Source organism: Fusarium venenatum, assembly GCF_020744135.1.
Source record: "Fusarium venenatum strain MPI-CAGE-CH-0201 chromosome Unknown EDB82scaffold_1, whole genome shotgun sequence".
Lineage (NCBI taxonomy): Eukaryota > Fungi > Ascomycota > Sordariomycetes > Hypocreales > Nectriaceae > Fusarium > Fusarium venenatum.
This window is the reverse complement of record NW_027072129.1, coordinates 4448304-4473813: the sequence shown is the minus strand read 5'-3', so window position 1 is coordinate 4473813 and position 25510 is coordinate 4448304. Positions and strand designations below refer to the sequence as shown.

Sequence of the window (25510 nt, the reverse complement as noted above, 5' to 3'; positions counted from 1 at the left end):
CACCGCCTCCTCAGCTGAGTCACTGAAACCGAAGGATTTCGTGTCTCAAATGAATACACACTTCAGGTTGCATTGATTGTCTGTTTGCACAAACACATCCAGTCGTTAACTTACCCCTCAACTCGATTCTCTTGGGAAGACCTTCTCTACTTGAACAAGGTAGAACGGCTAATCACGCCACTAAACCCCGCCAAGGATGTCGTCCACCAGCAGCCAAAGTCCCAAACGACTAGAAACTTTGCCCACTGAGATCAAGCTTCACATCTTCCATGCCTGCGCAAATATCCTATCCATTTGTGAGATGTTTGAGTTATGTCTCATCAATAAACACTTTTACCAAATGGGAATGGAAGCTATCTTTGAGTCTGACATACTTCAAGATGCGGTGTATTGGGATCCCGTACGCGGCACAAAAGTGTTTCATGAGAGGATCGACGATGATGAGGGTTATACCTACCCATGTCTTCTCGATGGCTACAACGACTCCGAAGATGGTGAATACGATGAACTACCGAGGTACTTTAGAGCGCACTCACCGCTCCCCGAGAACTCCCACGACGATACAGAACTATTTACGGACTCAATAGACCGCGACTTCATTCCAAGCAGCGAGTTTTGCGTAAGATACTTGACAGCTCGGACCTTGGGAAAAATCAGACAGAAGCCTCCCACTCGAGACCATGTTGTACTGAAAGCTGTTGCAGAACATATGAAGCAGTACAAACTTGACCGTGACACGTCTTGTAACACCACAATCGAGGAAGAAGTCGAAGTGGTCTGCGAGGTCGCAGTAAAGCACGGCTACATTCACAATCGACACGATTTCTTCGCCGGCGACCCACTGTCGGATGACAACATACCATCCACATGCCTGGACGAAACTTGCGCTGTTGTGCGTGATGGGCTAGTCGCCGTGGCAATTTATAGCGATAATTCTGAGATACTGAGAACAATACTTGCCAAAGCACAATCGGTAACTTGTCCAGATCACTTTGCCGATGATGAAAACAACGACCAAACTTATGATAAAGAGGTTGAGCGGCTGGCACCCTTTACACCCTGGCTCCCACATGTTGACCGGAACGGGGCCAATATAAAACGCGGCTTTGGGCCGCCCGACTGCGGACGTTCTCTCATCCGACTCGCAAACTCTGCTAGAATGATGGTACAAATAGACAAGATGGATTGTGCTATCATATTACTAGACAGCCTTTCCGGAGACTCTCGCGAGCAAGACTTTGTCAGACATGAGATTATCTCGGAATCAAAAACACTCGAAAGCGTGAAATGGCTGCGCTTGGCAATCACCTGCGGTCCTTCGTTGACAAGATACAGCATCATTCTTCCGGGACTCCAACATGAGCTAGATTGGCTAGGGCGCACAGACTACAGCGGCCGAAAGCTTGCGGCTATTGAGCTGAGCAAGATACTTGACAAGACGAAAAGTGTCGATGTATTTGATGTTGTTTACGATGCTATCATGGAAGGTTTCACTGAGAGAGAAGGTATCTGGTGGACCAAGACCTCGTACAGAGACACTTACGCGGCACATACCTTGGCTTCTTGGGGAACGGCAAGGATCCATCGTGCCGTTCTGGATGATTGTATGCCCTTGGTTAAAAGGCTCGTTGAATTAGGCTTTCATCTTGGCCCAACACACTCCCCCAAGGACCTTGAAGACGAGGATGTCAAAACACTTGTGAATAGTGAAAAGCCGAGAGATATATCGTTACCGCTTGCTACCAGCAGAGGGGACTTGGAGATGGTTAAGCTTCTGTTTGATATTGGTGCGGAAAGGAATGGGAAGAATGTGCGAAAGGCGATAAAGATTGCTATGGAGCACAATAATATAGCCATCCTTGAGATTCTTATGGAGAAAGGTCATCCAGAAGGACTACTGAATCAAAGGCACATGAGGCTTTGGAGGCAAGATATTGAAAAGAGGGGACAGCAGGACATGCTGCCATGGTTAGAGATGATGCGAATCACATGAAGGGCCTCGATTCAGCTATATAGTACAAGTCATTTTCCCAAATCATACTATTTACACACTCGGAGCGATTGATCTCCCATATCAGTCGCAGCATTCTGTTGTATTTGAACTTGGTATCAATTCGAATGTATCCATCAGCTAATCAAAATAAACCAAAACCTACGGTGCTTTCCATCATCGTGAGACTTGTTTAGCAACCCAGTACCATCCACTAGGTCTAGGCACGAAGGGTTTTCGCTTGTTTGCCACGTTCGGTAACTGAATTCGGGATACCAATGTTGAGTCCTGCTCTTCCTCGGAATATACGGTGCCGAGGACTTTGCCGTGTTAGCTTATAATCATAGATCGACCAAGTTGATGCAGAACTTTGACTTCAAAGCGTATCAACTAACAAGTCAGAGATTTAAAGGGAGCTAGAAGCCATTCTTGCCGCTAATTTTCCTTAAGATCAACATCAGGTGATATTCTCTTGGACTGAAATGACATCAGTCCAACTTCCCCGCATTCTGTCGAGAAAAGATAACGTGGTTATGGAGCCATTCCTTTGACCTCCATCCACTCAGGATTGAAGTTCTGACGATTCAACGCCTGATAACCATATTGACTAGTAACCCGGACCCACAGCCACGTTTTGTTTTGCAGAGAGAAAAGGGTATACAACTCGGGCTAACGGACATTTGTAGAGTCAAAGCTGCAGATAGGCTCAAAATGATCAGCACAAAGTCCCCTCTTTCATGTCAGGACTTTTCTCTCCGCTGTCATTCCACGGATCATGAGGGGTTCTCAGACCACTTCGGACTGTCTGACTCGTCCGTTCTCAATCGTCCCAGTTTGTATCCCTGCTTTTACCATTCCTACTTTCTTCTTCCTGATAGGAATCTTCGTGGTCTCCCGGATGTCTGTTACCCGTACCTCGGTCTCGGGGTACTCAATTACTGGCTGTTTACTTGCAGATAAATGTTTCCAAATTCACATTTCAGGCATAATTGGATGATGTGATCTGGGTGGCGGCAATGCATTTTCCGTGTCTCAACGAATCTACGATGCCTCGGTTACCTATCTACATTGTGCTACTCGTGAGGTCGTGGATAAATATCCCAACTTCCCCCATGATATTATCATTTATCTAAATCCAGTTTTATTCGACAACATTCCCAGTTATCACTACGTCTTCAACATGTCTGTACAAATCCCCTCACATCAACGCGCAGCAGTCCGTCAAGGATCTGGCCCAGATGCAAAGGCTCCTGTCAAGACCGTCCCCGTACCTAAACCAGGCCCAGGCCAAATTCTCGTTAAGGTAAATTGGACCGGCCTCTGTGGTTCAGACAAATCTCTTCTCCACGATGAATGGAGTGATTTCGGCGTCAGTATGAAGGACGTCACTGACGGCATCGCCGGCCACGAGGGAGCCGGCCCTGTCGTGGCCGTGGGTGAAGGTATGGAGAAGCGCTGGAAGATTGGTGATCGAGCTGGCGTCAAGTGGATTGCCAGTACTTGTGGGGAGTGCGATTTCTGCCGAGTTGGCTCTGATGAGGTTCATTGCCCAGGTCAAACAAACAGTGGGTTCTCTGTGCCGGGGACATTCCAGGAGTATGTTGTTGCAGATGGGCGATATTCTTCCAGGATACCTGATGGTGTTTCTGATGAAGAGGCTGGACCTATCATGTGTGGCGGTGTCACCGCGTATACTGCTTGTAAAAGGTAAGTGAGGATGTCATTTGCTTTCAGCATGTTCTAACTCGGATACTAGATCGGGAGTCACTCCAGGACAGTGGCTGGTCATTCCTGGCGCAGGCGGTGGTCTCGGCCATTTCGCAATTCAATATGCGAAAGCAATGGGCATGCGTGTCATTGCCATCGACGGTGGCGACGAGAAGCGCGACTTGTGTCTCAAACTCGGCGCCGAGGTATTCATTGACTTCAAGACTACCAAAGACATCGCAACCCAAGTGCTCAAGTTCACTGGGCACGGCGCTCACGGCATCATTGTCACAGCTGCGACCCGAGCAGCATACGAATCAGCTCCAAACTATCTCCGTCCAAACGGAACAGTTGTTGCTGTCGGACTTCCTCAGGATCCTACTGTTCTTGCTGGTGCGCCACCGATGGTTGTCGCACTGCGAAGGTTGAAGATTGTGGGGAGTGTCACCGGAAGTCTGAAGGACGTCGAGGAAGCTCTTGACTTTACAGCCAGAGGTCTTGTTCGCGTAAGTTCTTCGTCTATAAGGTATCGACTGTGTACTGATTGACTATAGCCGATTCTGTCAAAGGGTAAGCTTGAGGATCTTGATGAGTGGGTGCACAAGTTAGCGACTGGCCAGGTTGCAGGCCGTTGTGTTCTTAAGGTTGCAGCATGATGGGCCCAGAAGAATTAGGTGTTTTGTGTGTTGGAGATATCGTTTTATGTAGCACATTAATTATCAATGAATAAGCCGTTCCTGTAGTGCAATGAAGGACATGAGTTTATTCAGCCACGTCGATTTATTCAGCACATCTTTGCAGAGTAACATGTCTCTCCTGTAAACCCGAAACATTCCTTGTTTCTGTTTTGTTCATATTCAGAAGTTGTATCGTATTCGCATTAACAAAAGAATAAATGTGCTATGTATCGCTGTCGGTTATGGTGACCGAGGTTGCAATCTCAGGATAACCAGTTGAGCTATGATTGGCTTCGCAAGTTCTTTTATAGTATGGGTTACATTGTGACCCCTTAAACTACCGCAACTACGGAACTCTTAACGAACACCATCAGAGATCGTCGCAAGACTTTTCATGCGGGTCTTTATTCTATCCATACTTTGAACTATGATGTCTGGAATGCGGGATATATTCCTCTCCACTGGTGACTGAATATCACGACTCTCGACAATAAACTTGCTTTTTTTGTTCTCTTTCATATTGACCTTCATATCTGCATCATGCATCACCGTTTCAACCCCGGATTCTGTCAAAGTACCCGCCTCCTCATTTTCACAATAAAAGGGCCGTTAACCCACGTCTGGGCCCGCAAAGCATCGCCAACTTTATTTCCCTTCAACATTTCACAAGAAGGGCCGAATAAATCTCCTCCGCGAAAAAATTCACTAGCCAACGTCATTTTAATTGCTAGCGGTTATCATTTATCGACAGCGAAATCCGGGGAATCCAAGGTCGCGTCCAATGTTTCTCGCAATACCAATTATTATCTCATAATGACGATCAATCGCGGTGATAATAGAAAATCTGTAAAAACATCAATCAATATGTCTGTTATTACTATTGAATATTGAGAAGAACATGTATACAAATCAATAATTGTGCCTACAGCATGATTTACTGTTTTGGATGCCAACTAACTGGACTGGGTGAGTGGCAACTTTCAATGAAGCCATCACCAATTGAATCAGCAATCATATGCTACGCATATTTCGCACCAGCTCGTGACGCTTCCACGTGAATTTAACACCCAAACAAAAGAATAAAAACACTGTTTCTTTTACATGTTATTTTCATACAATTCAAGCTAACTGCGTCAATCTTCAATTCGGTTCAATACCACGATGCACATTCCAGCTGCAAGCTGCAGGGTACGCGCACACAAGTCGCGTCTTGACCTTTGCAGGAAAAGCATGTTTAAAAATGTCTTATTAAACCTAAATCCGAGACGCGCCGAAAAGACACATGGCGTTAATCATCCGCCATGACCGTTTTGGCAGTTTCAGAGTCCAAACCTTCGCATTAGCCAAGAGAGAACACTTGCCGAAGACAAAACTAAGCAACTAGCCGACGCGCTTGATCTGCACCTATTGCACATCATCTCTTGGCTGATGAATTCTCAATGATTTCAGCTGTTGACAGTTATCGTGCTGGGGGTTTAAGTCAAGAAAGCCGACATAATCCGATTCTGGACCAATGTCCCTCGGAAATAACATCCCTTGACGGTTAGCACGTTAATTGATGACAGATCAGGGGTCAGGTTCGGTTAAAAAGCTAAACAACGGTGGAGAAGCATGCCAGATGCCAGACGGAGGTCATGACTCAATCTGGTCTGTGTAGCATCCTGCTTTGGCCTCAGCAGATCCGGGACGCTTTTCCGAGGGCTGAATGTCTAAAATGGAGAACGGACTGGAGTTGCGTCCCTTCTGGACTCGGGGAAGGACGTAGAAGGAGTTTAAAGAGCTTTGAGGATCACTACTCGGCATCACGTGGAGTTACGGCTTCCCTCGGGTAACGTAAAATGGCAGGGAATTGAGCTTTCTTCTTCAGCTAGAGGTTACATGACGAGCAGGGGCTGGCGAAAATCCTATTTAGCCAGAACGTGCGGAATCAAAACGCCACACCACACAATGTTGACCTGCTGATGCTCTGTTCTCGGGGCTGAAAGTCCAACAGAGAAGTCAGTCCATCGTGTTTGACTGTTAGTACGTAATAGGGGAACACACTAAAACCAAACTAAACTAGACTCATCGACTCTCCTTTCTTCCGAGCCAATCCCCGCACACAATTCCAGTTCCCCATGGGATGAGAGGAGTGGATACAAAATCAGTTGTGGACATGGTGAGACAAGCACACGAGAACTATCCGTAAAAGCTCTTCTTTTCTTTAATGAGGCTCTTTGACAGTTACCTAAATTATTCCGTTTCAAGGATTTTACATTTCCAGAACAGGGAGGTGGGATGTACTAAAGATGCTACTATTGACTTTGGAACCGAGTGACAAGACGCGAAGGATCGGATCTAGAACAGTTTGATTTGGTGATCCGGGTCCCCGGTACAGTAGTAACAAATCTTGGCTGACTGAACCTGAGAGATGGTGCCATGCTTTCAGATCCCTGTCCGTGCCATTTGTTAGGGAGATCGACTGGCAGTTGTAAAAAAAGAAAACAGCTTTAGAAAAGAGCCGCATTGTCTTTGCGCGATCGTCATTGTCCAAGCTTCTAGAACCCCTGAGGGAACAAAGACTTGATGCCCATCAAAGTTGTAACACAACTGGAATGATGTTTTTGATCTTCTTCTTCGCTTCTGCCCCTCAAACGCTCCCCCGCAAGAACCAAACCCATTGGGGAAAATGTCCAGCTAGTGTTATTCTTTTCTGGTTCGACCCTTTCTTTTTCTCCAGTTTCTCATAAAAGTATCCACTTTCTGCCCATGGAGAAAACAGAGCAGCGCCGAAGAACGGCCGTTGTATCACTGCATAGTCGCAAGCTATTTATTTTCTATGGAGGTGAACCAACCTGGGGTGCACGGGTCATTTACCCCAGCTGGTGATTTATGCAAAAGATGAGAAGACGCACCGTCATCCCAAGTTCTAACCGAGAGGGTCCATGTGTTGTCGATCCTATATATGTCTGTCCGTGGCCGCGGGATAAATGCAACCAGGACCAGGACCTGCATCTGACAGTCTCATATCGGATGACACTAATCATCTAAATCGCCACATGGCATCCATTCCTTTTTTATCTCTCGTTTAATTTCTGTCTTTCTTTACAGTCACCATGTTCGGTTCGGGGAAATCTACCTCGTCGGACAATGGTAGTAAAGACGAGATAGTCCTCCTCCCTGTCCAGTCCAAAGCCATCCTTCGTGTCACAGAAATCGAGACAAAGGTACACGACCCAGAAGGAAACCAAGTCCCTGTCCAAGATGCATCCACCACCTTCGACCTTCCAGATAACCACCCCAACAAGAATGCTGTCGAGATATTATGGCTTCCTCGTGGATCACACAGCTCCGACGACACAGGCGAGAAAGTGCGTCGTGCGCTTAATAATGAAAAGGACATGACCATCATAGGCTGCTGTAAACAATTCCCCAAAGCTATCTTCTGGTCTCTACTTCTTTTCCTCACTGTTGTCATGGAGGGGTACGACAAGAGTCTTGTTGCTGGCTTTGTTGCTTTCCCTGCCTTTCGAGAACGCTATGGCGAGTTGTTTGAGACGCCAACGGGGCCAATCTACGAGATCTCACCGCTTTGGCAGACAGCATTGCAAGTATCTGCCATTGCTTGTGAAGTCATTGGTCTGTTGTTGCATGGATGGATCACATACAGTATTGGGTACAAGAAGATGATGCTTATCAGTCTTGCTTGGATGTGTATGGCCGTCTTTCCGGCTTTCTTTGCACACAACATTGCTGTACTGGTTGCTTCTCAGGCTCTTTGTGGTAAGTATTCACCCTCATCTTCACTTTAATTCTTTCTTCATCCAAGGTTACTCTTATTGACTATCACTTAAAGGTATCTCTTGGGGTGTCATTCAAACACTGGCAGCCACATATGCTGCCGAGGTTGTACCATCAGCCATCCGTGCCTGTCTTCTCAGCAATGTCAACATGTGTTGGGTCATCGGTCAACTGCTTGGTACTGGTGTCTTGCGATCCCTCGTCCACAACGATTCTGAGTGGTCCTACCGTTTACCCTTCGCCCTTCAATGGGCCTTTGCCATCCCTCTTCTTATTGGCATCATGTTTGCTCCTGAGAGTCCTTGTAAGCTCACACTCCTTTTCTGACTTGGCAAGCATCAGTCTAACAAACAAACTAGGGTGGCTTATCCGCCGTGAACGTAAGGTTGAGGCCAGACATGCTCTTCAGCGTCTCACCAAGCAATCCCAGCTTGACATTGATGATACCATTGCTGTCATGGAACACACCAACCGTATCGAACGTAAGCTCAACTACGGCGGTTCAAGCTACATGGACCTGTTCAAAGGCGCCAACCTTCGCCGTACTGAGATCTCGTGCATGGTCTGGTCTGTCCAGGCTCTTTGCGGTTGGATCCTAACTGGCTATGCACCTTACTTCCTCGAACAAGCTGGATTTGACTCTTCTCATTCATTCAGCTTGTCCACTGGCATGTATGGAATGGCTTTGGTCGGAGGTATCATCTCTTGGTTCCTGTTGTCTCACATCGGTCGTCGAAAACTATATCTCACTGGCCTCGCTGCTGCCGTCGTCATGCTCACCGCTGGTGGTATTGTATCTGTGGTCCTCGACGGTCAAAAGGGCCTCAACTGGTCACTTGGAGCAATTCTCATCACAACAACCTTTCTTTACAATCTGAGCATCGGTCCAACATGCTATGTCATCGTTGCCGAGATTCCCTCTACCCGTCTGCGCGTCAAAACCATTGCTCTCGCGCGCGTTGTTTACAACATCTTCATGATCATCAATAATGTGATCGTCCCTCAGATGCTGAACCCAACAGCATGGAATATGCAGGGCAAGTCATGTTTTGTTTATGCGGCCACCGCTTTCCTTTGTTTCTTGTACTGCTATTTCCGTCTTCCAGAGACTCAAGGCCTTTCTTACCTTGAGCTGGACATGTTGTTTGAGAAGGGCGCGCCAACGGCCAAGTTTAAGGAGCTGCAGCAGAGGTTGGCTAACTCGGCTTACCTGACTGTGGATAGAGCCGAGCGCATGAGGAATGCTTGGCATGGATGGCTCACTTACTCTTAATACTTTATACTGTGGATATCCACGCAGTAGTAGAAACAGACAACCAAACAATTTTATTTCACAGTACTTTCGATGATCGCATTATTCTAAACGAGGATTCAGTGGTGATGGTGTGCTTTCGGAAGTCAATTATATCATTAAATGGTGATTACGTATATAGAAGAATCTTGGTACGATCCTGGGCCTGCCCGTCGGTGTCCAGCACCCATCAAGAACCGTGATCTCAGTCTTGTACCAGCAGACCAATTGTCACCGTTCATAAGATCCTCTAAAATTCTTTGATATCCATTAAAACGTTGCAATGTCCTTTTAGTTATTGCAATCAGCTGCGGCATCACCTCCAGCAGCAGCACCTCCTTGCAGATTCTGAAGGATATCGCCGAGAATACCGCGCTTAGCGTTGCAGGCTGCATTGTCCTTTGCATTACCACCTGCCTTGGCGTCGTCCTCTGACGCGTCGTCGTCATTGTTGCCCGCGTCGTTACCACCTTGAGCAGCATCGTCCGCTGCATTGTTACCGTCGGCGTTGTTGTCGTTACCAGCTTTGTCTGCTGCGTTGCCGCCATTGTCGTTTGCGTTATCTCCTTGAGCAGCATCATCGTTGTTGTCGCCATTTCCGTTGTTTCCACCAGCGTTGTCGTTACCAGCGGCATCCCCAGCGGCATCGCCGTTGTTACCGTTATCGTTAGTGGCGTCTCCAGCGTTGTCATTTTCGTTGTCATCACCGTTCTGGTTATCATCGGCATTATCCTGTCCATTACCATTTCCATTGCCATTATTGCCGTTGCCATTGCCGTTACCATTGCCGTTACCGTTGTTGTTGCCATTGTTGTTGCCATTGTTGTTGCCATTGTTGTTGCCATTGTTGTTGCCATTGTTGTTGCCATTGTTGTTGCCATTGTTGTTGCCATTGTTGTTGCCATTGTTGTTGCCATTGTTGTTGCCATTGTTGTTGCCATTGTTGTTCTTTGCCTTGCAAGCGGTAGGGGCAGCTGTGGCCGCGGCATCAGTAGTTGTAGCGGCAGCCGTCCCATTGGCAGCTCCAGTCTCAGTAAGAGCAGCTGTTTCAGTAGCAGCAGCATCCTGTGTGGCGTTGGCAGCATCAGTCTGCGTCTCGACAGCAGCGGCATCAGTCTGGGTTTCGGTGATAAGAGTCTCCGTTGCAGAATTGCCGGCATTGTCGCCTTGTTGACCTCCGTTACCCTGATCATTGCCTTGATCATTGCCCTGGTTGTTTCCCTGGTTGCCATTCTCTGCTCCGTTCTGATTACCATTGTCTTGGTTATCGTTCTGGCCATCTTCTTGGTCATCGTTGCCCTGACCATTGCCATCTTGATTATTCTGACCATTGTTATTCTGTTGACCGCCTTGTTCGTTATCGTCATCTTGGTCGTCGTCGTTCTCCTGGTCGTTTTGATCATCTTGGTCTTGATCGTCGTTCTGTCTCCCTTGACCACCTTGGGCGTTTTGGCCTCTCTTGTGATGGGGCTAGATGACTATTAGTAAGAGAAATAAAGAAAGTTACGGAAGTAGACTTACCGTTCTGGGTTCAATGAGACCCATCAAAGGTGCACCAGAGACGGGCAGGGCTGCAGCAGCCATTAAGGCCTGGCATCTCGTTAGAAGAGTGCTGACAAAACGGACTGGAATACTTACTGCGTACTTGCCGGCTTGCGCAGGGCTTGACCCTCCATTGTTCGATACGGCTTGAGCGGCTAAGACGCCGACAAGGACATTGGCAAAAAACATATTGATTAAAAAGAAGGAAGATACTAGAAATGAGAGCTACCGCGCAGCAGTAACTTTAGGCAAGAGAAAGAAGAATGGCAATATTAACTTATAAAAACAGTAGGAAAACTGGTTGATTGCCGAATGGAAGAAAGGAAATATCGCGTCAAGCGATTCTTTTTAGTCAAAGTGTGGTTTGATGAGTTGATGAAAATAAAGAACCTGTATCGAATGGTAGGCTTCTTATAGCAAATATCTACTTGACACCCTAGCACATTTTTTATGGTGCTATACCTTTAGATGAATCTCGAAATAGATCGTCCCAGAGAAGCTTGTCTTCGTAAACATTGCTGAGACAATAAACGCCAAGGTTGATTCGTTTGCAGTATCATGTTACCCCAGAAAAAAAACTAGAATACGTGTGGCGGTTTCAAATCCTACAGATCTACAGCTAAGCTTTCCCTTGGCGATTCAATTTTATGGTGGAGTATCGTAACCTGGAACTCGGATGTGAACTAGGCCGGACGCAACAGAAGCGAAGCCAGGGATTTGGGCGTTTCAAGTGCTGACGAGACGATTGAAGCCCCAGATTTTATCCAATGACATGGATATGTGAAACTCCCTTACGCAAGCTGATCGTCGTGATTGTTTAACTCTTGCTACAGATAACATTGATGTAGTATTTGTGAAAAATACAAGATCCATTGTCCCTCAAAGACGCGTCATTTGGGCTGTATGTCGGCTGTTGTCGTTTCTAATTATGGGAACCTCCTCAGCCGTGTATGATCGACAATTCATGAACGCGGATGGATGCGGGGTTGAAAGTACTGTTTTGGATATTCTTCCAGTTGGAAGATCTATAGGAACCCACACATCAGGGTCACTAGTCGCTGAGATAACTCATACATTTTAATAAGGATGGGTAAGAGGCAGAAAGGGGTATATTATATCAAGGGTAAAGCATCGATAGATCAGAAGAACTACCGTACGTAAAAATATCCAGATTGGTATTGCTAAGCACCATTACAGGAGCATGCCAGCTCCTGCAAGTAGTCCCAAGGTCATGGCAAGCACACTCACAGCTCCCTGTAGAGAAGTCGCAGCTGAAGCTGCATTATCATCATCATTTCCATCGTCATCATTGTTACCATCTTCATCATCATCATCGCTGCTGTCGTTGTTATCATCGTCTTTTCCCAGATCAGACTTTTTGTATACCAGTGGCACAGCAGGTACATATGTCGCAATAGCTAAGTACTCCAGAACTTCAGTTACAGTCAAGAGGCGGTCATCCAATGTCGTCCAGGGCTCTTCAGTCCCAGATGCCATAGATAGCAGCTCATAATCTGACAAGGTAGTGCCATCCCAGGTCTTGATAGGTACAAAGTCGTTGCCAATCGTGAGGCACATCTCGGAATAGGTGTAGGACTCGATTGGACCGAGAGTAGAGATGCACAGTCCAAAGGCATCTGCTTGATAATCACTGTCCCTGTTAGAGTCACGTCCTGAATCTTCGGGTAGTATACTGACTCACCTAGGACAGCAATATGCAAGAGTTTCAGAAGGTTCCAAGACTCCTAGCCAGAACTCAGTTGCATGAAGGACCCTGAGTCCTGGCTGCTCATCCCATTTGGGAGTTGCCAGGGCACCTGAAGCTATAGCCTTTTTGTCGTCGTCGTCATCATGCGCCAGACTTCCCACAGTACGCCAACCCGAAGGACAAACGAGGCCAGGTGAGTAATAAGCGTATAGTCCTTGCACAAACTCAGTAGTCTGTCCCTCAACAGACTCCCAAGAACTTCCACTAGGGAGGCAATCACCATATGGCTTGACGTCGCATGTAGGAATACCATGAGCTCTAACAGGGTCGCTGGCGTTGACAAAAGCGAGACGATCTGTTCCTGTCGAGCAACTGGATGGTGCGGTGTAAGTGGTCGTCAGAGGACCTAGATTGTGGGCACTGAAGCCGAAAAACTCTGTGGCAGTAGGCATAGTTACTGTAACTTTAACAAAACCTCGACAGGCCTTAGGAATTCATTAGACCAAAAAAGGAGGAACTATTGGGGCTTTAAGAACCCAAGGAAAGCCAGCCAAGACTCGGTCTACAGTGCCCTTCGAAATTGCATCCCAGTTTATACGTTGTAAATTCCAGTTTTACGTCTAGTTGGCTTGGCAGCGATTGATTTTACCCTATGGGGTTCTTGGCTGACGAGTTTGTGAGAAACTTTCCGGCGATTTCTCTATTGGAAATGCGGGGGTGATTTATCAGGTGACGATTGAAGGGAGGCCTCGTACTTGGAATCTCTTTGTTTGCTACTGTTTATACCAAATATTCATTTTTGTAGAAGCAAGTGATCTACATTACATGCAAGATTGGCATGAAATCCGAGAATCATTACGTGTATCACACCCCATTCTGGAAAGCTATGTGAAAACAAGTAATACTCTTAATTGAAAAGATGTGTCACGAGTTTTGATCATCTTCTAAGCTTGAAATTTCTCTGTCGTCTCTCATATAATTAACTTTTGCTATACTGATGCCGCCATTGTTGAGATACACGTGTTTCACAATGCTATATGGCTTGAAAAAGGGGAAAAAGAAGTCACCAATAGAGAAAGTCCCGAAACCTACCTAGGTCAGATTTCTCATATTTTGTCTTTGCCGCCTAATGAGCGCGGCACAGGACTTGTCCACTCAATAATACAATTTTCTTTAGTAGGCTACTTGGCTCCTGATAAGTCTTATTGATAAATCCGAGTGGTAGGACGTATCATCAGGTGTAGACGTAAAGCACACCATTGCACTGAAGCTCTTCACTGCTCAATTGCAGCGTCATGGTTTCGATACATAACATTATTTCCTATATCCTCCAGAGACTTGAAGTTAAGTGGAGGATCCTGTACTTTGCTAGGCAGTGGCTTTCATACATAGATATTGAAACACGATAAACATATTGCAGATGTGTTCTTTGACGTAAGACACTACATAGTCAATTCACTGGTTTATTTATCATTTATCCTTATAACCATCACTCCCTCTGCATCTGCCTTCAATTCTGATTTCTCCTGGCATCTAATGTCATTAGGCTATATCACACGTCTCGGCATGTAACCTTGATCAGTGAACTCTATTTTATCCATTTTCCCTATCAATATTATGTCGCTTACAGGCGTATAACAGTGATAATTCGACGGAGAACTATCATACGACCACTCCGCATGGAGAAAGCACCGATACATCTGCTATCAGAGAATGGCACCTTATCTAAAAGAGGCCTGACATCACTCTAGAAGCTGGACAATATATTTAAGAAGTAGTATTCCCCTCTTGGCGATATCATTGAGCTCTATATTTAACAGCATCTTCGATGCCGGTCCTCCAAGAACCTTCACTTTAGTGCTTTGCGTTATACCTCATTACATATCATGAAACACCTCGCAGCACTCGCTCCGTTCGTATCTGTAGCTGCAGCTATAGATGCCTTCTTGTACACGACGCCCGACTGTAAAGGTCCTAGTGGTATTGGTGGGGGCTTCGGCAGCTACTTACGCTGCCTCAATCTGCGCGCAAACACTTGCTGTGGCATTAACACGACCGACAGTCCTTTCCAATCTATTGGTATTCAAGATATCCGGGATGGATTCGCAGTAAATGTTACAGGGTACGGAGGCGGTAACTGCACCGAGCGCGTGGCTGGACAGTTTGGTGGAGTACACTCTCGGATTTGCATCCCAGATTTTGGGGTTCGATACACCGGTTGCAACTGGAATTCCGGGTTTTCTAAAAGGGAGTCATCAAAGGGCAAACTCGGGTGTCAGAGGCCTGATGTCCTTGTTTTACCTGACGGAACCGAGTATGAATTGAGTCGTCTCAGTGACGATAGCTTCCAGGAAATGTAAGATCTCATTTATTATCACTACTGTCTTCATCTGCGCTCTTTGCTAATACGAAGGTACCTACTTTTGATAGCATTGACATCAGCGCCCAAGCGACCGACTCTTCCGACATCCCTACAAAATTTCAGGCACTTTGAATAGAATCATGGAAGGCAGGTTTGATGTATATAATGTTCTTGCACCATTATTAAACATTTCACCAGGACAAATCTCATGACAAATGCTCTGACTCATTCAATAAGTTTTAAACATTACGTACTATTCGAATGACTGCACAGTTGACTATTCTTTGTCATGTGCCTCTCTTGCTAATTGGGGACAAAGTTATCATGTTCTCGCTGTGCTGGTAGTTAAAGAGTCGCGCTTTCTCTCCCTTGCTTTATACAACTAATGTCGATACCTAATGGGTCTTAGTCTGGGCTTCGGCTTCAGTAATTTTCAATCGCTAATTGAATTAGTTATTGATTCTCAATGCCAATCATTTCCATATAGGGATAGTGTCTTGGTTAGCTTCCTACCCCGCGTTGGGCCTTGTTCCCCATACCGCCTAATTTATTTTCATTCCTTTATACCGTGTAACCTTTCATTCCGACATCTTAGACTTGGCTCCGATTCTTATGTGTCTTCTCCTTCAACCACTTCCATGACTGCTGGAGCCCCTGTTGCTTATATGGAGACAACAAAACAGCGAAGTCGGCGACCTGCATATACGACTGTGGCTTGGTATGCACATTAACCCTGAATTGCAATGTCTTGTGACCTATGCATCGTCCTATTAGCCAGTCAAATACTGATCTCGGGGTCTTAGCGATACATGTCGGAAACGGAAGAGCAAATGCAGCGGTGGTGATCCCTGTAACAGATGTCGTGAGCATAAAACAACATGTTCCTATCCACGAACGACGCGATACCGTTCGGGCCGTCGAGACTCGTAAGTATTAATCTTGCAACAGAGACTCATTTCTTACGCGTTTCCTGTATCGATAGAAAATTGTGATTCACTAATTTGAAATGAAAGAACTATTTCTCGCTCAATACCAGACGCGGATAAAGCAAATCCTGTGCGTCAGCAACGGGACCTGGCGAACGATGTCTCGAGTGACTGCTCTGGCGCTAGTTCAGTACCTTTGAGGCCCGAAAGCTATGATTATTCCATCCGCCTTGGCGAGAATAACTTTGGTTCTGTCATGAACGATGCATCAAGAAAGCCATCAGGAAAGCCTGCCTCCAACTTTGTGGGAGTTGATCAGATTCGCCAAGCTATTGAATATAGGGCTGTTGGTTCCATGGGCGGTGCCCTCGCAGCTTTCAACATGGAGACCTGGATGGCGGTATTGCAGCTTTGGGACGAAGAGGTCGGTCTTCAATATCCTCTTCTAAACATACATCAGCTTCTCAACGAGATCGATGCAGCAAAACAAAACGCAGCTTCACCAAGGCCATCTCCAAATTCTAACTATCAATATGCCGCCGATATCGCATTTCTTGTACTTGCGATACTCTCCTGTATTAGGGATGCAAGTGCAGTTGAGGTCGCTGATCCTGCTGTTCAAGAGCTTCATGGAATCGTTCTGGTGCAAGTTCACACTGGACGCATCCGTCGTGAATCCATGGTACTATTACTACTCACTGTAAGCATCGTTATATCCATGACCCATCCCGAACTACCCACATACAGCATACTGATCGTGCCGTGAAGGCTGTTTATTCATTCCTCGTCGACCGAGAGATTCTGGCATGGAGAACTACAGGAACGGTTCTACGACTGCTACAGGAATTTGATTGCGAACACAACAATGGCTACGACAATGACATCGACGACAAGTTGTTTTGGACAGTCTATACTCTAGACAGAAGATGGAGCTTTGGCACAGGGTTGCCGTTTGCCGTTTCAGATACCGATATCACCCGAAAGTCGAAGCCGGATGTCAGTGCCACTGGTTAGGTCCAAACGTATGAGAAGATGACTAGCTGACAATCGAACAGGACGAAAGCATCTCTTCAGCATATCTGAACCAGATGATTTCTTACTGTAACATCGCTTCAGATGTCCGGAAGTCATTATTTAACCAATTGGCCTCCGCTGCGTTACCCACGTCGACACGTGACTTTCTCGAGTTCCGTGTTTTGCAATGGCAACAAAATTTGCCGGTGAAACTACGATTCCAAGCCCCCCAGGACAGTTTCGACCCTTCTAAAGAATCAAGAGGTGAATTTAGGCTTCGGTTGCTGCTCTATTTGAGAGCCAATCAAATGAGGATAGTCATACATCGCAAGTTTGCTACGAGGTCGGAGACAGATACCCTTGACCCTTCCACAACTCGCCCCATGGTTGAGGTTGCTCAGAGTACCATCCATGTACTTCTTTCAATCGCCCGTGAAACGGACATCTATTATGCCCAGCACAAGACTTTCAACCACTTTCTAGAAACTGCCCTGTCATCACTGCTCTTGGTTCTGTGTTCACCTGCGGCGTCCCATCATTCGTCGTGTCTGACAGATGTTTTCATGGCAATGGACTTCATAGGGCAACTGGCTAAAAGGTCACCAATTTCCGAAAGGTTAAAAAATAAGCTTCAGGGTATTCAACAACTAATCTTCGAAGCCAATGGCCAGAGCCTGAAACCCTCATATCTTCACACAATGAACGCCGCAACATCGGAAGGCTCCTCACAAAGAAACGATACAGCAACATTTGTGCATTCAGAACCCAGCAAGCCGGCAGCACAGACTCGGCAGTCAGAACAAGTGGAGTTACTCACGAATTCACTCAACACATGGGCACCGGTCCATCAACCACCATTGCAACAAATAAGAAGCAGCGCAACCACAGATTCGCAGGTAGAAACAATAATTCCATCGCCAACAACATCTATTGCAAAGCCATCCCAGCCAATCTGGATCAATTATGAGGGCTCTACAAACCTTGTAGTTGCGGGCAATCAATCTGATGGAAGCTCCCCGGCACAGGGCGGGTCATTCGAAAGTATCCCCAAAGTTGATGGAGTATGGCCATTTGCAACCACAGATGCTGCAGGTCCACATGAAATGGACTTAACTAGTGAGGATCTTGCCATCTTTCGTTCTCCAGACATGGCCGAAATATTGAAAGACTATGATTCTTTTTTCTTTTAGATATTTGGCATCGTCTGGTCTGGCATCCGAGTGCGAAAAGGCGGTTTCGGAGATTTGACAGGTGACTGCAAATACTGCGTGGCAATGCCAATCTGAACTCTAGCAGTGCGCATCATACCCATATTCCAGTCTAAGGACTGATAATGCCGTTTGCAACTGGCTTAGCATAATTAATACATTGGACTCTTCTCGCTAAAATATTTGTGAAGACATCACAGATAACGTTTGACGCAGAAGTCAATATGTAACTCGTATTTAGGTAGACCCAAATCAGTTCTCCAAGTACTTATTTATGAAATGCATGATGAGTTCCCGTCCTTCAGCGCCTTCGGGATGCGGCAGGAGAGGCCAAACATGAATCATATCCTCCTTCTCGACATACATAAATCGATCTGTCTCAGCACTTCCTGGCAACGCCTCGTTCATATCCTTGCCAGTAAACTTTGACTTCAATCGCCGAGCGTCAGCGCAGAGCATGTCGCAGGTGCCACACAAAAGAAGTGTCGGGGGTAAGTTTTCGATGCTGCCGTACAAAGGACTGACGATTGGATCTTTGATTGGGAGATCTGCCGCTAGTCTTGGAATGATGACTTCACGGAGACCATCAATGGCAAGCCAGGGGTCGATCTGTTCCAGACGCACAACTTCTGGATGATCTAGCCCAAGGTCAACAACTGGCGAAATGAGAACTAAAGATTTGACTTTGCCAAAGAGTTCCGGCTCTGTGTCTCGTAGTTGCTGGGCAGCCACCATAGCGAGCATGCCACCAGCTGAATCTCCAGCTATGCTCACAACTGGAGTCTCAAACAAACGGCAAATATCTAGTAAACCAGCCGCGAGTTTCTGGGCGGTAGCTCCTGGCCGTGGCACAAGTGGATAAATAGGGATCAGAACATCCAGACCTGTCTCGCGAGCAATCTGCGCCGTGAGATTCCAATGTTGTGAAACAATCTCCCGGAAGAAGGAACCGCCATGGACGTAAAGAAGCGCTTTGCGCGGCTCATTTTCAGCTGAGGATTTATGCGCGGATAGTTTGTACAGAGGCCAATCGTGTACATCGACGCGATCAATTACGATGTCGAATCCAAGGTTTGTGGGTGGATGAAAGTCCTGTGGCCGGATATAACCCTCGTGAAGAGCATTGCGAATATTTTCCGGACTTCCCATAATGACCTTGCTTTGTCGAATCCATTTGATATAGAATGCGATGATGGACGATGTGATGGACGGCATTATTAAGAAGCACTGCGGAGAGAACTCGCTTGGTGGATGAGGCTGTGGAGACTGAGTGTACTGATTGATGCGGTGAGATGCAGACCGAGAGCAGTCAAAGGGCTCATACAAGGGAAAGGGAAACAATGAATATCAACGGTTGAGTAGTGAGCAATTGGCGTCAATAATGCGAATTAGCTTTAAACGTTTTGAATACGGATTCAGATCCGCCGAGAACCTCGGCACCAGGTTAATTAATTCCAGTGCACTACGTCACTTGGCTTCCTGTTTATGCATAAATACATAATTATCCAACTGCTTGTATGACTAGGGTTTGCTGACGGAAACTTGTTTTCTTTGTCATTTATATGCTGATATCATGAATTCAATAAATTCTTCTGGATTGTTGGAAGATAATAACCACATCTCTAGGGTGTCGAACTCATCGGAAATGGGTCATAGTGGAACAATTCGGAAACTTCAGTTCCGACTCACGCTTGCATAAACATGACACTAACTAACTTCGGCTAGAGCACTATTGCCTACCGCGAAGAAGCGTGAATCCTTGTTATCTTCAACAATCTCATGTGTACTAAACATTCAACATAGCTGCAACTCTACACCCCCGATATCAACAAAGCTATATTTCTCAACGCGGCTCAAAACGTAAATATGAGGGCTTGGATAGACCATATCCTCCAGTACTCCTCCTACAGCTTGGAGACCATTACCTGGATGTATTTTGCCTGTGTCCAGTCGTCAATCGCCTCCTTGCCTAAATCGCGACCAAATCCACTCTCTTTGAAACCACCAAAAGCCACGTTTGCATTGACAGTCCCCCACATATTAATGGTAACCTGTCCACTCTCGAGCTCCTCGCCCAAACGAATTGCTTTGTTGATGTCTTCAGTAAACACGGCAGAAGCAAGTCCGAAGCAACTATCGTTGGCTAGCCTGACAACTTCCTCTTCGGTCTTGAACTTGGCAATACAAGCAACAGGACCAAAGATTTCCTCTCGGATCACAATCGCTTGCGGGTCCACGTCCACAAATGCAGTGTTAGGTACAAAGTGACCCTCAGCAGGTAGCTTGGAATCATCTGCACCGTGCAAGACTTGGACTTTCTCCTCCTGGCCTTTCTTGATGTAATCCATAATTCGCTTCTTTTGTCCCCCATTAATGACTGGACCTTTTGTAGTTTCTGCCAACAGTGGGTCACCAGCAATGGCATCCTTGGTTCGTTCCGAAAAGGCCTTGACAAACTTGTCGTAGATATCAGCTTGAACATAAATACGGCTTCCTGCAGCACATATCTGGCCATTGTTAATGGTAATGCCGGCTGTTGTCCACTGCAGAGCATTCTCAAAGTCGGCATCGTCAAATACAATGCTAGGGCCCTTGCCTCCGAGCTCCAGGCTGATCTTCTTGAGATTTGTTTTTGCAGATGCAGCTAGAATCTGGCGGCCTACCCCAGGACTTCCCGTGAACGAGACCTTACGGATGGCCGGGTGTGCAGAGATGGCCGAACCAGCTACCGTACCTAGGCCACAGAGTATGCTGACAACACCTGGGGGAAAACCAGCTTCGGCAATTAGCTCACCAAGCTTCTGGCCATATAATGGCGCAGCTTCGGGTGTTTTGATGATGAGGACATTCCCAGTGGCTAGAGCAGCGGCAATCTTCCAAACAGTGATCATGCTATCCGATCATCAGTCAGCCTCAAGGAAATAACAGTCAAACATGGTGGATGAAGGAACACTTACAGCGGTGCGTTCCAGGGAACAATGGCAGCACAGACACCGATGGGGACTCGACGTGAATATGAGATACCCTGGGGAATATGCAAAGATTGACCATCGATCTTATCAGCCCATCCAGCATAATAGCGAAGCGTCTCCGCAGCTTGGGGGACGAAAATTGTGCTAGAATTCTGGTACAAGATACCAGCATCAACAGACTCAAGCGAGGCTAAATCTTCGACGTCTCTTTCGATGAGGTCAGCCAAACGGTTCAGCAGATTCCTTCGAACCGTTGGTAGAGTTGACTTCCAGGCCCCCTTGAAAGCTTGTTCGGCGGCTGCAACAGCTTTGTCTACATCGGCAGCCTGGGCCGCTGAGACATGCCCTAGCGTCTGCCCGTTGAAAGGGTTTTCTATTTCCACAGTAACATTGCCTTCTGCCGGGACAAATTCATTGTTGATAAAAAGTCCCGTTGGTACTAGCACCTGTTAGGTCATACAACAACCATTGGCATAGGATTGGGACTTACTACTTATCTGGCGTCCACCAACACCATTAATGGTAATTCTAGACATATTGATATCTGTGCGCTTAGGTGATGTGATCTAATAGGAGAAGCGGGGAGGATCGCTTGGAAATTTGCCGTACGGTTAGATTAGCACGTAGAAATATTTATATTCCGGCAGAACGATGTCTTGTAATAACTCGGTAGTTGAATCCAGAAAGATAGCATTTAACTTTAACACTAGAGAAGGGTACAAACTTGTATATGTAATAAAGTATTACTCGGAAGCTCATTCCGAGGTTTCCGTCACCAACTATCTCACATGTAAGCCACATCGACTCATGAAATACGCTATAAAGGACACGCCAAACCCTGCGGAATCGGTTACTTGTCTCCGACACCAGTTCCGAACCCCTCTTGATTTGAAACTTGGTGCCTCTAATATGATTGGATATGTTAATGTGATTATAGTTTCACCTTCTCGGAAAGAATCACACCCTAGTCACTCGTTATCATACAGAAAGACACGGTAGAGCCATTAACATTACAAGCACATTTTGGTCTTCCTCCCGACATCAAGTAGTTGAGTTTTATTGGAGGGGCTTAGGGGGCTCTCCTCTTGTGGCACACCAAATCAAAAAGCGTTTTCTTTGCAGTGATGAGAGTAATCTTTGTTTTTGTGTCACATTTCACCTGATAATTTTGCTACCTTCCCATCATGTCAAACTACTTTTACTGCCACCCTGAGACAAAATACATAAACCAAGTAGCTGTTGCTTAACCAACATGGATTCTCCACAGCTCTCGCGCAGCACCACGTTCAAATGCAGTCCTTGTATGCAACATTTCTATATTGTTATTGACCATAACATCGCCCTCCTCCCACGAAAATCGAAGACTGGCACGCTTATCATACAGAAGTGAGTCCACGAGGCTGACAAGTGCCTGATCGCCAATATCAATAGTGATGCTAGCATCGCCATACTTGGTCTCTGTCTTGGGCCAAGGCTCGTGCCAGCGGATACAGGGCCGGGCGTCGACTACATGAGACACAACCAAGGGCAAGCTAGGTACGTGGTGGTCAAAATATCCACCGCTGTGGCAAGTCCACCTGACCTTGCAAAGGTCATCGATTGGGTACTTATCTCGGAGGTAACGGGAGAAGAGATGAGACGACGCAAAGAGGGTGAAGCCCTGGTTGTTGCCTGTAGTTGCCTGACAAACGAAGTATTGAAGGAAAGGGGGGGTCGGAGGTAACTGTCTCGCGACCCTGTTCATCCTTGACTCTCGCAAGTTTGAACATGCCGTCGTAATGCATGGGCATCGCCTCATTCGTTGTCGTAACATTGGAGTCCGAGGCATCATTCATTTGATCCTTGACAACTATTATATCACCCTCCTTCCAAGGCAAAATAGTCCCCATCTCCTTGGCCTTGGATACAAAGACGGGGTTTTTCTTGGTGTCTCTAAAACCACGCAATACGACTGGTGAGCATTGCTCGGAGAGTGCTCGCATCTTGGACATGACACCATGGTTGGTCTTGATCTCTTGTGCTGGATCGAATCCATCTGGAAGCAAGTCCTCAAGCTGTCGCCGGTGGCCCAGAGCATCCCTCAGATAGTAGTGGCAATGCAGAAGTGGATCAAGGAATGGGGGTTCTAGTTAATGTTTCTATTTTCTCAAATTGCAGATGAGGGTATCTGAATAACTGCGCCGTTAAATTTACATTCATTGTAGTAAACTGCTGCTCATTGACACCAAGGTCTTAGGTTGAGTTCAGATTTCACGGTACTATATCTAGCTTCTCTCTACCATCCACTACCTCTTATCCAGACATCAACAATCTTTTGGGCATCCCCTTCAGACGAGTCAACAACAAGATACCATCCGTACAAAGCCCCTGTAACACAAGCATGATTCGGAAAGATAATCACATCTTGTCCAACTTCCAGTGGCACAAGCGGTATCTTAGAAACTTCCTCATCTTCGGCGTGCTCCCAGGCCACGATGGAATGCTCCTGGCTTATTCTGTCGATGATCAAGCGTCTCGATTCGTTCGTCCCAGCCTGATAAGACTTTTGGCTCACCACTCCCCAACCGGAGTAAGCTGCACAAGGCTCACGACCTAAACCCAGTGTACCAACAGCCACCAAAGCTTCCGGGTGAGCTCGTTCGTTATCGTTGTATACGCTGCACACTTCTGCAATGACGGAAATGGCAATCTCTTCTTCGTACGAGCCCAGATTTCTTCTCGACTTGGTGGAGATTTGCTGTATGTCAAGAATGGAATATACGCCGGCATGAAGCTCAAGCTTGGTCTGCAAACCTCCAGGTTGGCCAGCTGTAACAGTCTTGATAGCTTTTCGCAACGACTCAGCGGCCGGTGATAGGTCTCCGTCCGATGTAACCAGGTTCTCGGCAGCTGTGACTTGAGGGGAAGCACCAACACTGATTACAATCTCTTTGTCCTTTGCGAACAAGTGCGCTTGAGCATTGACTGCGTCAAGACACCCTTGAATCTCACCCTCCAAGTTTGCCATGGCTTGTTCCGCAGTTGAGTCCTTGTAGCTAAGACTACTATGCGAGTACAACCCTAACAGCTCAGCCTCCCCACTCGCCTCGAGCTGAGCAAGGGATTCAATCAGACCATTCTTGTTTAGTGAAGACGGCGGTAGTCCCGCACGGTGATAGCCTGTGTCCACCTTCAAGAACACCCTTGCAGGAAATTTGGCATGCTGGGAAAAGGCTTTGACGGATTGAAGTTGCGACGGATGGTCAATTAGAACAGAGATACTGCCCGGGCCCAACTCTGAGCCCAAGGCTGCCAAGCGTGGGATCTGGGAGCGAGGAAGCGGCAAACCGTAAAGGATGTCTAGTCGACGACCTGATTCTCTGTAGCCTTTGAGCAAAGGTAGAAGATGGTCAATCTCCACTAGTGTGGACACGATGAGCTTTACGTCACTGTTTCCTTCACCGATTTGAAGGCGAGCGGCTTCAATCGTCTGCACAAATTAGTACTGAGACTCTGAGTGCTGACATGAGAGTCACCTTGTGAGTTTTGACGTGCGCACGGAATCCCAGGCCTAGCGCATCAACAGAGTCCAACATGGATTTGCAGTGGCGGCCGATCCTAGCTTTGTCAAGAACAACTGCGGGTTTGGGAACGTCGTTGACATTCTTGCCGACGTAGAATCGGCGTAGCTCCTCAATTGGGGGAGTTTGTCTTTGTGGAACAACCATGTTGAGATAGAGAATGATGTCCTTTGAGTCAAATGTGTTGTGTAACTGATCTGTGTCGGGGAGGTAGACATTTATTCCTTATTGTCGCGGACTTTTCATTGTCCGCGCGGTATTTTCGAGGACCTCTGCCTATTTTGGGACGATGACTCATGGAAGTAAAGGATAAGCCGATACTGTTTACAAGAAACGATCTCCAGTAATCTATGAGGTGTTTCTTCCTTCAACTATCTCAAAAGCGTCAGGACACAAGTCAACTTGTTTTTCCCTTCCATATACGTGGAAATGCTAGTGAGTTGGCATTCCCTAGAGACTACAATCCAATTTGCAAGGGCTATTCTCCCGGGCTTAGTTTCCGTATCTCGAGTATCAAATCATTTGCATGCGTAAGGAATACAAGAAAAATACTCAAAGATATTATGAATAACCTAATTTGGAATGCTTCGTAAAACCTCAAAGGTTGGGGAATTCCTGGTTTTGAATAATTCCTGCTCAACAGAGTATACATAACTGAATCCTGACTGTGATGATACTGCAGAAGTCAGCAGTGACATACAGACAATTTTTGAGTCATCTTTCGAAGCTATTTATAACCATCATTGCGCATGAAGTTATATATCAAAGAAAGA

At 46.5% G+C, this 25510-nt stretch overlaps 10 protein-coding genes across 10 annotated transcripts; 5 read left to right on the top strand and 5 right to left on the bottom strand.

Annotated features, from left to right (window-relative positions):
* The first annotated feature begins 56 nt into the window (after positions 1 to 56).
* EDB82DRAFT_486351 (uncharacterized protein) lies at positions 57 to 2050 on the top strand. The gene has a single exon (XM_025730810.2). The coding sequence runs from the start codon at positions 197 to 199 to the stop codon at positions 1991 to 1993; it is 1797 nt and encodes a 598-aa protein (XP_025589898.1). The 5' UTR covers positions 57 to 196; the 3' UTR covers positions 1994 to 2050.
* Positions 2051 to 3108: 1058 nt separating this feature from the next.
* On the top strand, positions 3109 to 4498 carry EDB82DRAFT_440732 (uncharacterized protein). The gene is made up of 3 exons (XM_025730811.2): positions 3109 to 3697; positions 3747 to 4203; positions 4252 to 4498. Exons 1-3 carry the CDS (start codon positions 3171 to 3173, stop codon positions 4351 to 4353), a joined length of 1086 nt encoding a protein of 361 aa, XP_025589899.1. The 5' UTR covers positions 3109 to 3170; the 3' UTR covers positions 4354 to 4498.
* Positions 4499 to 7025: 2527 nt separating this feature from the next.
* EDB82DRAFT_44188 (uncharacterized protein) lies at positions 7026 to 9456 on the top strand. The gene is made up of 3 exons (XM_025730812.2): positions 7026 to 8136; positions 8210 to 8458; positions 8514 to 9456. The coding sequence occupies exons 1-3, from the start codon at positions 7470 to 7472 to the stop codon at positions 9425 to 9427; spliced, it is 1830 nt and encodes a 609-aa protein (XP_025589900.1). The 5' UTR covers positions 7026 to 7469; the 3' UTR covers positions 9428 to 9456.
* A 2622-nt stretch (positions 9457 to 12078) lies between these two features.
* On the bottom strand, positions 12079 to 13344 carry EDB82DRAFT_486344 (uncharacterized protein). The gene is made up of 2 exons (XM_025730814.2): positions 12690 to 13344; positions 12079 to 12638 (listed from the first exon to the last, which is right to left on the bottom strand). Exons 1-2 carry the CDS (start codon positions 13145 to 13147, stop codon positions 12179 to 12181), a joined length of 918 nt encoding a protein of 305 aa, XP_025589902.1. The 5' UTR covers positions 13148 to 13344; the 3' UTR covers positions 12079 to 12178.
* A 1145-nt stretch (positions 13345 to 14489) lies between these two features.
* Positions 14490 to 15189, top strand: EDB82DRAFT_571236 (uncharacterized protein; the record flags this gene model as incomplete). The annotated part of the gene is made up of 2 exons (XM_025730815.2): positions 14490 to 15051; positions 15126 to 15189. Exons 1-2 carry the CDS (start codon positions 14582 to 14584, stop codon positions 15187 to 15189), a joined length of 534 nt encoding a protein of 177 aa, XP_025589903.1. The 5' UTR covers positions 14490 to 14581.
* Positions 15190 to 15646: 457 nt separating this feature from the next.
* On the top strand, positions 15647 to 18419 carry EDB82DRAFT_486341 (uncharacterized protein). Its single transcript, XM_065608270.1, has 5 exons — positions 15647 to 15775; positions 15861 to 15983; positions 16071 to 16683; positions 16752 to 16979; positions 17039 to 18419. The coding sequence occupies exons 1-5, from the start codon at positions 15696 to 15698 to the stop codon at positions 18185 to 18187; spliced, it is 2193 nt and encodes a 730-aa protein (XP_065465543.1). The 5' UTR covers positions 15647 to 15695; the 3' UTR covers positions 18188 to 18419.
* On the bottom strand, positions 18420 to 19614 carry EDB82DRAFT_486337 (Alpha/Beta hydrolase protein). Its single transcript, XM_025730817.2, has one exon. It carries the CDS (start codon positions 19418 to 19420, stop codon positions 18458 to 18460), a length of 963 nt encoding a protein of 320 aa, XP_025589905.2. The 5' UTR covers positions 19421 to 19614; the 3' UTR covers positions 18420 to 18457.
* Positions 19615 to 19954: 340 nt separating this feature from the next.
* Positions 19955 to 21938, bottom strand: EDB82DRAFT_456562 (aldehyde dehydrogenase domain-containing protein). The gene is made up of 3 exons (XM_025730818.2): positions 21668 to 21938; positions 21163 to 21616; positions 19955 to 21097 (listed from the first exon to the last, which is right to left on the bottom strand). Exons 1-3 carry the CDS (start codon positions 21711 to 21713, stop codon positions 20110 to 20112), a joined length of 1488 nt encoding a protein of 495 aa, XP_025589906.1. The 5' UTR covers positions 21714 to 21938; the 3' UTR covers positions 19955 to 20109.
* A 105-nt stretch (positions 21939 to 22043) lies between these two features.
* On the bottom strand, positions 22044 to 23334 carry EDB82DRAFT_486333 (uncharacterized protein). Its single transcript, XM_065608269.1, has one exon. It carries the CDS (start codon positions 23006 to 23008, stop codon positions 22421 to 22423), a length of 588 nt encoding a protein of 195 aa, XP_065465542.1. The 5' UTR covers positions 23009 to 23334; the 3' UTR covers positions 22044 to 22420.
* Positions 23335 to 24917, bottom strand: EDB82DRAFT_486332 (putative serine dehydratase domain-containing protein). The gene is made up of 2 exons (XM_025730822.2): positions 24693 to 24917; positions 23335 to 24646 (listed from the first exon to the last, which is right to left on the bottom strand). The coding sequence occupies exons 1-2, from the start codon at positions 24882 to 24884 to the stop codon at positions 23453 to 23455; spliced, it is 1386 nt and encodes a 461-aa protein (XP_025589908.1). The 5' UTR covers positions 24885 to 24917; the 3' UTR covers positions 23335 to 23452.
* Positions 24918 to 25510: the final 593 nt, after the last annotated feature.